The sequence below is a fragment of the Elgaria multicarinata genome, chromosome 3 (assembly GCF_023053635.1).
Source record: "Elgaria multicarinata webbii isolate HBS135686 ecotype San Diego chromosome 3, rElgMul1.1.pri, whole genome shotgun sequence".
Lineage (NCBI taxonomy): Eukaryota > Metazoa > Chordata > Lepidosauria > Squamata > Anguidae > Elgaria > Elgaria multicarinata.
The window spans coordinates 20,678,773-20,691,948 of NC_086173.1; the positions used below are offsets into that span (position 1 = coordinate 20,678,773).

At 45.0% G+C, this 13,176-nt stretch overlaps 1 protein-coding gene across 1 annotated transcript; it reads right to left on the minus strand.

The window, feature by feature from the left end:
* Nucleotides 1–4,079: 4,079 nt before the first annotated feature.
* On the minus strand, nt 4,080–8,640 carry LOC134394276 (lysozyme C-1-like). The gene is made up of 4 exons (XM_063119560.1): nt 8,462–8,640; nt 7,392–7,553; nt 5,519–5,597; nt 4,080–4,408 (listed from the first exon to the last, which is right to left on the minus strand). The coding sequence occupies exons 1-4, from the start codon at nt 8,595–8,597 to the stop codon at nt 4,342–4,344; spliced, it is 444 nt and encodes a 147-aa protein (XP_062975630.1). The 5' UTR covers nt 8,598–8,640; the 3' UTR covers nt 4,080–4,341.
* Between the last annotated feature and the right edge of the window lie 4,536 nt (nt 8,641–13,176).

The window sequence follows — 13,176 nt, forward strand, 5'->3', positions numbered from 1 at the left end:
AATTCAGAAGGATTTCTGTGGAAGATCTCAATATTTAGGCAGGTTCCTGTGGAAGAAGTACATGGATGCCAGTGTGGTGTAGTGGCTAAAGTGTCAGACTGGGAGTTGGGAGATTCAGGTTCTAGTCTCTACTCAGCCATGGAAACCCACTGGGTGACTTTGAGCCAGTCACAGACCCTCAGCCCAGCCTACCTCACAGGGTTGTTGTTGTGAGGATAAAATGGAGAGGAGGATTATATATGCCACCTTGGGTTCCTTGGAGGAAAAAAGGTGGGATATAAATGCAATAATAAAATAAAAATAAAATAAATGCTAGGCCACATTTGTCAGGTATGGTCATTTTATGCTCCTGCTTGCTAGGTTAAACCAAGAGCAGCAGGGTATGTGCAGAGGTAGAAAGAGATGAAAAATTTACAATGAATCAGACTTGATGTCATTTATAATTATTATTATTATTTAGCACATTTACATCATGGCCTTTCATCCATCTCTGTGTACAGACAAGTCACGTAGTCGACATGTAGTATGACTGCAAGTGTGTAAACCTTTTATACTGTCATAAATTTGGAACACCTTGAAAAGAATTCCGGTTGAAAAGTGTTCTACAAAAAATTTGGGACAGGAGGATGAGCAGTATTCTAGGTTGTAGAGGTTTGTTGTTTTCCACCCCCAAGTTAGTCTTGCTTGTTCTTGCTCCCAAATGGGAGCATCGTCCCTCCTCCCAAAAAGACACTTTTTGAAGCGTGCACCCCAATGGACTCTTTTCTCCCATAGGCTAAAGCATGAAAATGCACTGTGTGTGTGTGTGTGTATTAGGAGAGGTATTTCAATTGTTTAGAATGGGGAAAAAGTCATTCCAAACCTGGGAAAGAACCAAATAATAAGGATGAGTAAAGAAAAGGGGTGAGGAAGGGTCTAGGGGAAGAGTTGTCTCATTGGTTGTCTTCTGCAGCATGTTAAACATTGTACCTAGCGAAAGGTCTCAGATGACATTTTCAATGGATGAACAGATTGGATTCTTCAACTTCCTTCAGTTTCAAAATGGTTCTTCAAAGCCTGAATTCCCAGGAAAAGTTGCATGTGGTGACATGAACAATCTAATGTAAGTTCTTGGAAATGCACCATTGTTGATGCTAATAAATTCAGTCTGAGGAGCAGCATCTTCAGAGGGGAGTCAGGTAGATCTATCTGTGGACCCTTACCATCCCCTTTGCAAAAGTAAGAAGGAATGTTGTCTGAGTCCATCCCAGACTCAAAGGGCTCTGTGTTTGACTCAACATGGTGTGCACTTTTCAATTTGTTTGTTTATTTATTTATTCATTTATTTCATTTCATTTCTATAGCGGCCAGTCGCTGAAGCTCTCTGGGTGGTTCACAAAAATTAAAACTGTAAGTACAGCATAAAATATAACATTAAAGCTTAAAACCACCCCAGGAACTGTGGCAAAAATGGAGTGTGTGGGAATGAAAACTCAATGTTTTCATAGCCAGTTAAACATACTTTGAGAAGTGTTGTATTTAGGGTTGGTGTGATAAGCTCAAGAAAAGGAAATTATCTGAGGCGGTGTCCTGCCCACTCTAGCTGGCTGAAATCGGGCAGAGTGGAGGCAGATAATGGCAGGACTGCGAAAGCAGGGAAGCTGAAAGAGCAGGAAAGAAACAGCTTTAAACCCCAGAGAATGTGGAGGAAAGAAAAGAGAAGGAAAAGGACTGATAGAAGAGAGCGAGGAAGTCTCAAAGGAACAATTGGACTCCCTGTAATAATTCACTGTGTAAGTTATTATTATTATTATTTATTTATATAGCACCATCGATGTACATGGTGCTGCACAGACCACACAGTAAATAGCAAGACCCTGCCGCATAGGCTTACAATCTAATAAGTGGGAGGACTTGTCTGGAGATGGATGAACTCACCCATGTCTAGCTTCGTCAGTTGCTTGTTGAGCTGCCCCCCCCACTTGCCTCCCCCCAATATATCAAAGCACAGTGAGAGCTTCTCGGTGGCTCAGCAAGCAGCCAATAAGGCCACAGGGAGCAGTCTGCCCTTGTTGCAAGCTGCTACTTTGCGTAAGGTGACCATATGAAAAGGATGCATACCAGGAAAAGAAAGTAGGTGTTATGGAGCTCTCTGATTCAGTAAAATGTATGGCATCCCTAATATAATGCTGTTTTATATGCCACCCACCCACAACTAATGTACACCTTTTTTTCCTTAATATGCTTTTTTATTATTACTCAGGGACTTGCATCACAAAATTCTGATGTGTGAATACCAAACATTCACTGCATTCCAGTTCATACATTGATTTGAGATGTGTGAATTTGATAAATTGTTGTGCAGGTGCACACAATTGCAAGTCCACCTGAGCACTATGTAGCTCCACAGAGACAATATCCTTGTCAGTTTCATAATCTCACATTTTCATTTAGCCCAGCAGAGCCTATACCCTACTTGTCAAAGAACTTGTCAATTTCATCCTTCACAATTCCATCCTTCAGGGGTCGGGAAACAAAGCCCTATGAAGAGAGACTGAAAGAACTGGGCATGTGTAGCCTGGAGAAGAGAAGATTGAGGGGAGACATGATAGCACTCTTCAGATACTTAAAAGGTTGTCACACAGAGGAGGGCCAGAATCTCTTCTCGATCCTCCCAGAGTGCAGGACACAGAATAATGCGCTCAAGTTACAGGAAGCCAGATTCCAGCTGGACATCAGGAAAAACTTCCTGACTGTTAGAACAGTACGACAATGGAACCAGTTACCTAGGGAGGTTGTGGGCTCTCCCACACTAGAGGCATTCAAGAGGCAGCTGGACAACCATCTGTCAGGGATGCTTTAGAGTGGATTCCTGCATTAAGCACAGGGTTGGACTCGATGGCCTTATAGGCCCCTTCCAATTCTACTATTCTATGATTCTATGAATTATGGAATAGGGCTCTACTGGGCTAAGTGAAGAAGTGTGTGAAGAGGAAGACAACACAATAACCAGTGGTGGGTGAATAGTCAATTCCATGGTTGATTATTGAGGGGGTACTCCCCACACAACATGATTATAATCAACCATGGTGTGGATTAAGGACAGCATCAAGTTGACTATTAATCAATGATGTCTTTGATTGATACATCCCCTGCCTTCTATGCCCCCTTAATCCTCCTGCTGGTAGCCCATCAGCCATTGCAAGTTATTCTGGCTGGACTAGACCAGCAGCCTCTGCTTTGGTCACTCTTACCAGAAGACTCTGTAGTCACTGAAAATAACCAACTGTGTGTGACCAAATAGTCCATGGTGCCTGACACATGACACGATAACCAACAATTGTTCAAAAAACCAACTGTGTACAGCGTTGGTTATTCGCATTGGTTATTTCAGCCAAAAGACCAACCGTAGTGTGAAAAACTCCCAACAGATGACACAATAACCAACCCTTGACCAATTAACCCACTGTTCATTATCATGTTCTCTAAACCTAGTTGATGAAACTGACAAAGATATTGACAAGATGGGAATATGCGTCTGTTGGGCTACACTGGTGATCTTGCACAAATGCACATGATCACACAATTAAAACCAAAACCAAAACCCTACGACACCATTAGTGCAAATTTCAAGATCCCCAAATAATTTGGGGAGTGGGTCAAATAGCAGAACCTGAAAGAATGTTAATGTTTTTGTGAACCGCCAAGAGAGCTCCAGCTATTGGGCAGTATAGAAATGTAATAAATAAATAAAATAAATAAATAAATAAAAATATTTCAGGAATCTGGGAGGGGGAAATCTGCAAGACTTCATGGCTGCTTATCACAATGGAAACAGAACGTTGGGCTTAAACAGATTGGAATTCCTAGTAGAGCACATTCCTAAACACCAGAGACCAGCATAAATGTGACCACTCATAGCAACTTGTCAGCAATGGCTACTGGAGGCCACTGCACAGGCACTGAGGTGTGGCATGACATCTTTAAAGTCACAGAGGAGTTAGACAAGGGTGTCAAGCATGAGTGTAGCATACTCCTCCTCCTCTTACTTGTTTCCTCTCCCATTCACCCATCAACACAGAAACTGAGATTTGATGGTGCTCATTTTATTCAATTTATTAAACATCTTCAAAGAGAAAGGCTCACAATCTCAGCCAAGCTCAATCCCACTTTCCCACCCAGACACATTTCTAATCCCCCCTTGATTTCATTTATCTGCAAAGAAGGCCATTCTGCCAACCATATTGGGCCACAAAATGCAAATACCTGAATAGAAAGGACAAGCTCAATGCTGATTGTACAGGGAAAGGTATCAGAGTGAAGCAAAAGAGAAATGCTGGATTTTATTTTGGACTATGGAATTCAGAGGTTGCAGCCACGGGTATATTGTGAGACGTCTTTTCCCTTGCAGTGGTTCCTCCAAGCTACCCTAAAAGTCAGAATGAGAGCAATTAAAATAAAAGAAGAAGAAAAAGGTCACACTGTCCCTTTGTATGTCTCCCTGAGAACATTGTCTATAGGGGACTCATAAATTGAGTAAATTAATAAATAAATTTGAGAGCTACAGATGAGATAGGTCCCTTCAAGATGTTCCCAGTATAGACATCAACTAGTAGCTACTCATGGCATCCTTCCTGTTCATTGTGTTTCCTGTCTACAGCAGATGAAGCACAGAATGAAATGGCCTCCTGCTCACTCCACCACCACCACCCTACAGTGGCTCTTTCTTCATGTAAGGGCCTTCAGGAAGGGAGGGGGGATGATCCTGGACTTACCTGCTCCCGGGATCATCTCTGGCTGTCTATACAGAAGCGTGACATCCCAGAAGGGAAGAGGGATGTCACGGCCAACTTTTTTGTAAAAAAAAAAGACAGCGCTGGAGCGCACTTGCACTCAAGTGAAAAAGTACGTTAAAAAAAGGCCCGACCCTGCTTCCCACCCCCAATGTCCCTGGACTCCCCCCGGCCCTGCCCCTTCCCTCTGCTGACCGATGCTACTCACGGGGATGGGGGAAGAGGCTGTGACGGGCACCCACATCGGGGGTGGGGTGGGGGAGCGGGAGGGTCTTTTATAAAAAACTTTCCTTTGTCTCTCGAGCACTTGTGCACTCTTTTCTGATAAAACAAAATGGCGGGCATGACATCCTCTTCCTCCCGGGATGTCGTGCGCCGCATGTTGACACAGGGCGACAATCCCGGAAGTAGGTAAGTCTGGGATTGCCCCCACTCCAGCCCTCTACACCCGTAGGTGTAGACATGCCCTGAGACACTCCTTTCTTTCCTGCATTCCAGCTGCCAAACCATATCCTGAACTTCCCAGATAGACAGATATTACCATCTCTTGGTAGCCATCAGTCATCCAAGACTAACATTGCACTTTCAAGAAAACATTGGTACTCGTTGAGGAAGCATCTTCAGTTACCAGCTATTCAACAGCCTAGAGGATGTTCATCTCTCTATCCTCATTGGCCACAACCATGAAAAGTTCAGCTGTTATTGGGTCTTGCAAGTGGAAAGATGTTAACAAGAGATGGACTCACCAGGCATCCATCCCTTGGGGGTCACGGACCACTTTCTTAGCACACTCAATATCATCTGTGATGTCGTCAGTTGTGAAAGCTGCCGAAAGATTTATCAGAAAACAAAGGAGGTTATCATGGATTGCTTGAATGGTTATTTCAAGCCACTGGGGTAGTGGTAAATGCTGAAGTGCAGGTGCTTGTCATGACAATCGTCAGACCCACACCCTTAAGGAAAGTCCAACAAGGCAGTTAGCTGTGCTGATCCATATCAACAAACAACCAATTGTAGCAGTTGTCTTATCCATCACAGAAGATCTTTTGTAAAGGAAATGTGTCTCAACTGCCCATTCAAGGCCAAGGCACCTGAAAATGCTGAGCTCACAACTGCATATTGTTGCTAGAGAAATCCATCCTACCACCCCCACCAGCTACTATGAGGACTGCAGCTAAGCTCGGGGGGGGGGGGGAGCAGCAAAGCCTGAGTGGGTGGCGGATGATGTCATCTTCCCTGTCAATCAAAAGGTCCTGGCACTTCAAGACTGGGTGTCCCACTGCTTACAGCCCTGTGAGGCAAACACCCCATAACATCAACAGCACATTGACCAAGAGCACATAGAAAGAGTGAAACAAGGCAGGAAGCTGTGTTGACCCATTTCAACAAACCAATTGTAGCAGTTTTCATCTCCATCACGAGAAAGTGTTTTGTAATAGTAATGTGTCTCAACTGCACATTCAGTGCCAAGGCACTCTAAATTCATTTGCTTGACAACAGGGAGAGCTCACAAGTACATGTTGTTGTTGGGAAAACCCATCCTCCTTGCCCGCCCCCAGCTGCTGGGAGGATTGCAGCTAAGCTCAGAGGGAAGAGAGACACCTAAGGGGGGTGTCCCTCAGGTGTCCCTCATAGCTAGTACATAGCTATGTACTAGCTATCATAGCTGTGTATAAAGGGTGTGCCAGGTGTGCCAAGTGTGCCCAGGCACACCATAATGTTTCAAGCAATAAGTGCTGAATTGAGGGGGCCATTTAGTAGGGATCCAGAGGGGGCTCCAGATGCAGTGGGAACAGTCCTCCGGCTGCCCTCTGACAGCAATGCCACTGCAGTGAAGAACTGCTACCTCTTAGAGAGCACTGGTGCTCCTGGCAGAAGGAGTGAAAAGGAATCGCTCTGGACACTAAGGAATCCCCTTGGACACTAAGCCACTGCTGGAGCGGCTGCACAGATCAACTGGTTAAGTCTTTGAGAGAAGGGAGAGGAGGAAGGCCATGCACAGGCAATGCTCTCCTACATCAGCCCCAGAACTGGATTTGCAGCCATGGACCATAGCTGTTTAATTAATTAATTTATTACATTTATATACCGCCCCATAGCTGAAGCTCTCTGGGCGGTTTACAGGGGGTTTACTGGGCGGTTAACTACAGGTTAGGTGCAAAGATCCTTGTTTGCCTCTCCAGTAAGCTGCAGATATGGCTTCACTAATTTTGAGAGAAGTTGGGTCTAACTTCCCCTTTGCACTGCCAGCAGCAAGAGCCTCTGTGATAGGTGGTGCATCAGGGACATCAGGCAGAAAGAAGGTTGAGGCTGCTGATGTGGGTAGAGCCAAGGGCTCCCCCAAACTTGGCCTGGCCCTATGGTCCCAAGATCGGAGAACCTACTGTGCTGTGTGGTTCGTGGGCGCAATGAGGGATGCATTGGGGTGAGGGAAGTTGCAATGTAATGATACATTGGAAAGTGGAGGTGCTGAATTGGAAACCAAATTGAGGCACTTAGGATGGTAGCTGGAGGCAAAGGAAATATAGCCTTCGAACACATCACCTCCAATTTTTTTCACGGTGGGTGGTGGATTTCACAGGCCTTTGCTAGTCAGCCCCTTTATACCAATTTACTTACCACTGCAGGGCTTTCCACAACCATTGGCAGATGGGCCCTGTCCATTGGAGCACCAATAGCGGCTGTTTATTTGAAAAATCCCATAGTCACGACTGCTGTCTGAGTTAGGTGGCCCCACGGCTGCAGTGTTGTAGTCACTTTCATGTTTGGCCATACAGACCCCTGGAATAGAGTGGGCAGGAAAAGGTTTAGACAGGGTGTGGTGTAGTGTTCAAGTTCATTTTAGGAAAAAAGAAATCCCAGCATTATGAAACTGAAGATTTTAAAACAAACGTTACATTTTCAGACAAGCAAAAGGATGTAAGTTTAAAACTTGACAATACATAATTTCTCAGTGAAATGAGAGAGGAAAGAATTCTCAAAAGTGCCTGAGTATCTGAAAGCCCAATGGGTTTTGGAAGTCTGATTTCTTTCTTTAGGGACAATCCCAATAAGTGCATTTCTTAGCTTGCTTTCCCCATCCTGATGCTCTCCAGATGTTTTGGACTAGAATTCCCCACAGTCTCAGGCAGAATGAATATTTGGGGGATAATGGGACTTATAGTCCAAAACATCTAGAGGAGCGCCCTCCTCGTTTCACAATTAATATTCCTGGCATTCAACATTCATTGTGCAAAATCCCATATTGCCAAGAGGTGCAGAATTTTGTGGGAAGGTAATGCCCTGAAATGGGATGGAGGGGGGAGTTATATGAGCTTGGGGGCTGTAACTCTTTGAGGCCCACTTACCAGTGACTTACTCTCCTTTAAAAAACACACCATAACATCATACACATTTCAAAAGCCACTGGCTGTGAGTGAGCCAATCCTCAGAGTTATTTAAATCACAATCTAACTCCTCTCTTGCCAAAAAGTGGGGTTGGGGGAGGGGCAGGTTGTGCTGTGGTGCTGATCACCTCTCTTAGTGTGGAGCCTGGTGAAGCACACCACATTGTGGCACATGGTGCCCAGATTGTCTAGTCCTTTTGTAAGAGGATGTGGATCACCTCTGAAAAAGACACACATGCACCCATTTCAGCCCAGCCCTAAAAGCATGGAATTGCAAAGGTGGAGAGAAAGGAGGAAACTCACAGTTGTCCAGGCTGATGCCATGGTATCCATCCATCCCATGCTCTTTCAGATCCTTAGCTAGTTCACATCTTTCAAACTCTTTGGCTTCATTTGCTGCAATAAGAACGCAGAGAAGGGTGAGGACTAGAACCTTCATCACTGCAACTCCCAGGAGGATGGTGTGTGGCTTCTTCCAGGTCCTCAGTTGCTTTTATAGCCACAGTTGTCATCTGTCTAAGTGGCAAATGGAGCATTCATTGTGAAAGAGAATGTGACTGAGACATGTTGCAATTCTGTATTGATTCATCAGCATCAGATAACAGGATTGGGCTCATGTTAAAAAGGGAAGAAGGAAAACACTTAAGCAACTTTAGAAGGATAACATCAACTTTTAATTATTTTCAATTGAATAAAAAGGTGAAGCCATACATGTGTATATATAGGGGGAAAGATTTAAAATATAATAATAAATAATTCCCTAACTAAGAGAAATAAGGAAAAGAAAAGCCACTAGCAATAACAAAACATAAACAATGTTATTTATGTACATAACATATTTCTATTCCCACCACCCACTCAGTCCATTTTATAACTATAAAGATCTGCAAAGTTGCTTAACCATATAATACTAAATCAGGAAAAACAGTAGTAAAACAATAATACAATCACAGCGCCAGTAGCAACAGAAAAATTCAAATGGGTAGGCTATGACACAGCTAACTAGTTGCTATCTCAAAACGCCTCTGAAACAACAGGATCAAAACCATTGGTGAGAGGTCCCAGCAAGTCTCCTTTTAGAAGAGAACAGTCTAGGTCCCACCACTGAGTAGACCCTGGCCATAACTAGACCTAAGGTTTATCCCTGGATCGTCCAGGGGTCAAACCTGTTCATCTAGGTGACACACAGGGGATCTAGTGCTCAGGCAGGGGCGAACCCTGGATGATCCCAGGATAAACCTTAGGTCTAGCTGTGGCCCCTGTCTCTTACATCTATTCACCACATATCAGACAGTGTAGGGTGAATATGGAGCTTGGATTGTTTTAGTGAGCAGATTCATAAGTGAGAGGACATACTGTTTCGAGACCATTTCTGGCAGGGATGTGCAACCTGTGGCCCAGTAGATGTTGATGGATTTCAAATCCCATCAGCCTTAGCCAATGTAACCGATGGTGAGGGATGATGCAAGCTGCAGTTCAACATATGGAGGGGCACAAGGCGCCCTCCCTTAATTTAGGGCTTTGACACTTTAATAAGGATTTTGATCAACAGCATCATTCAAGAATGGTTGGGTCACCATTACGGGGTCAAGCTACTTGTCCAGAAACAGCCTGTTGTAGACCAGCCAAACTTTGTTCAGGTCATGAGAATAGACCACGGATCAGACAAAAGGTACACTGAGTCCATCACAATTGTCCACAAGAGTGTCCTGTAGAGATGGGGGAGAATTTTCATTTCATCTGCAGTTTAGTTATTACTTTCCATAGCACTCAATAGCCAAAGTTCTCTGAGCGCTTCACAACAACCACAAGCATAAAATACAAGCAGGTAAAATATAATATAAAACTTTAAAACTGCAGTATAGAATCAGAATGAAAACAAAACCTAGCAGCAGCGCAAAAATGTAAAACATAGTAAGAGATTTAAAGCAACAGAAACCAAAAGGCTAAAATGCCTGGGAAAATAAGGTCTTCACCTGGCTCCCAAAAGACCATACCATAGGCGCCAGGGATCCTCTCTGGGGAGATCAATTCCACAATGGGGGTGCCACAACAGAAAAGGGCCTCTTCTTAGTAGCTACCCATCTCACTTTATTTGGTGGGGGCTTCTAGAAAAGGACCACTGGAGATGGTCTGCAGTTCTGGGCTGGTCTATATGGAAGGAAATGATCCTTATGTAACCTGGCACCAAGCTGTTTAGGACTTTGAGTGTTAATCTATTTATTATTTATTTATTACATTTTTATACTGCCGTTAGCTGAGGCTGTCATAAAATAGAACAGATATCGGATAAATTTAAAACATTAAAAGTTTTGTTTGTTTGTTTTTAAAGGCAATATAAAACCAGATGAGTTAAAATCCAGCTTGTGTGAAAAGGAAAGTTTTCAGGAGGCGTTTAAAAAGATGGTATCCGTAACATCGTAATACCAGACTAGCACTTTGAGTTGAGACTAGAAATGGATTAGCAAGCCAACACAGATGGAAAAGTACTGGCATAAGAACATAAGAAGAACCATGCTGGATCAGACCATCCTGTCCATTTATGAGCATGTTGGTCAATTCTCATTGACAATCTTGCTGCCCTTCTTTGGAACAGCTGAAGGTTCTAGACCCTCATCCAATTCATTACCATGCCAAGGTGCTGATTCAAAATAGCCACTGCCTCACCTGGATTTGATGACAAGGAGAGATATGGCTGGATGTCACTCCATATTAATTACACTTCAGCCCACACCACCAAAAATTTCCCCAGTGGTTTATTTCCTTAAGAGTTTCTTCCTCTCCCTTTTTGGAAACTCCTGAAGAAGGATTGTGGCTAATGCAATATATCATATAAGATGGAAATCTTGTGCATGCTTAGATGGAAATTCCCTGCATGGCTGGCTGGGGAATGGGGAACTATTTTCGGTCCAAGCTATTAATATTTGGTTGACTGAGAAGGTGTCTCTATGCATACTTGATTTGCTTGATTGTTTTCTCATTTTGATGGCTTCACCTTAATCTTCCATTTCATTTAAGGTCTGAAGCTAACCTAGGCTGTTGCTAGAAGAGGTCTTAGCCCGGTGTGAGGCCCGGCTTCCCTACTGTGCATCCAGATGACACACAGGGGATCCCGGGGTCAGGCCAGGCTAAGACCTCCCTTAACCCGGGATAAGCGGATGCGGTTATGGCCCGGCTTTTCCACAGCCCCGGCCTGAGGCCGGAGCTGCGGAAAGTATAGCAGGGTCTGTGGCTTTTCCCAGTTGCTCGCTTACTCGCGAGTAGCCGGGAGAAGCCACGGACTGGGCACAGCTCTCACAGGAGCGCTGTGCCCATCGGGCTAGGGGGGGAATCATGGGGGGGGGAGATGGGGCCGGGGGAAAGACCAGACTCAGCAGGAGAGAGGGGAGGAGAAGAACAGGGACGGGCATCGGGGACAGGGACAAGGCCTGACAAGCAGCGACGGGCATTGGGGACAGGGGGAAGAAGGATGGGGACAGGGCCTGGCGAGCGGTGACGGGCATTGGGGACAGGGGACAGGGCCTGGCGAGCAGCAACGGGCATCGGAGATGGGGACGGGCCTGGCGGATGGGTGGGACAGGACATGGCAAGCGGGGATGGGGGAAGGGCAGGGGGAGCGGGGAACCCTTTATTTTTTAAAATAACCCTACCATTTTCGGCGGTACACTCCTGTGCACATGGCTCTTTAAGTGAAGAAAAACCAGAGCATGCGACAGGGCTTTCCCTTGCCCCGTCACGTGTTGACATCTGGAAAAGGGCAACGGCGCGCGCTAGCTGTAGCGTGCCGTCGCCCCTACTCCCGACCGGATTATCTCATAGGTCTAGCAAAGCCCCTAATTTAAATTGGAATTGCAGTACTGGGGAAAGGCGGAGCTAACACTTTCCTCCTGTGCCACAACTAAGATTCGAACTAATCCCAAGAAACTATTTTTTTAGCTGGGGAGAAAACATATGCAGCTCTACTTCACCTTTTCAGCTTCCTCAGGTCAGGATATTGACATGCTAAATCAGTGCCTGGCTGTGACAGAGGACTGGATGAAGGCTAACTCAGTTTATGGTGGGTCATTCTTCTGACTGAATGGTGGGTGCTCAACCTGTTTTAGATGGAGTTATACTTCTCTTGAAGGACAAGTTTGTAACTTGGGGCGGGGGGGTTCTCCTGGAACCATCTTTGTCTCTTGAGGCTCAGGTGGCCTCAGGGGCATGGATGGCCTTCTACCAGCTTTGGCTGCTGGCCCAGCTATGCCCACTTTAGGACAGGGATAATTTGACTTCAGTAATCTATGCTCTGGTAACCTACAAGTTAGATTACTGCAATGCACTCTACATGGGGCTGCCCTTGAAGAGTGTTCAGCAGCTACAGCTTGTGCAAAATGTGGCAGCCAGATGAATAACTGGGACCAGAAACTCTGAGCATATAAAAACAATGCTGGCCCACTTGCACTGGCTGCCTGTGTGTTCCTGAGCCTGATTCAAGGTGCTGGTTTTAACCTATAAAGCCTTAAATGGCTTGAAACAACAATACCAGATGGAGCACTTCTCCTGGTCTGAAACTACATGGGCACTATGATCAACATCTGAAAGCACAAAAGTCGGGCTCCTTTCTGAAGCAAAGCATGTCTGGGTCTGGCCAGTGCTTGGAGGAGAGACTACCTGGGAACCACATGTAGCCACCTTGAATTCCATGATAGAAGAAAGGTGGGATAGACATGAAATAAATAAAAAAATAAATATATCTGAGGCCTTCTTCTGAAAGGGAGTTTCATGCATGCTCAGCTTCCATCTGAAGCTAGAATGCTGCCAAGACTCCAATGTTTCAATGGGTCCGTGTTGGAGAGAAATCTGCTGTATTCTACCTGCGATGCCTATTCCTTTAAGTATGCAATGTAACCCTGCAAGAGACCAGCATGAAGATGACTCCTGCTATCAGCCTGTCCACATTGGTTACTGGACATGGATGTTGGTGCAGCACAACCCTCTTAACCTAATGGGATCTGAGCTGGCAGTGACTGAACAAG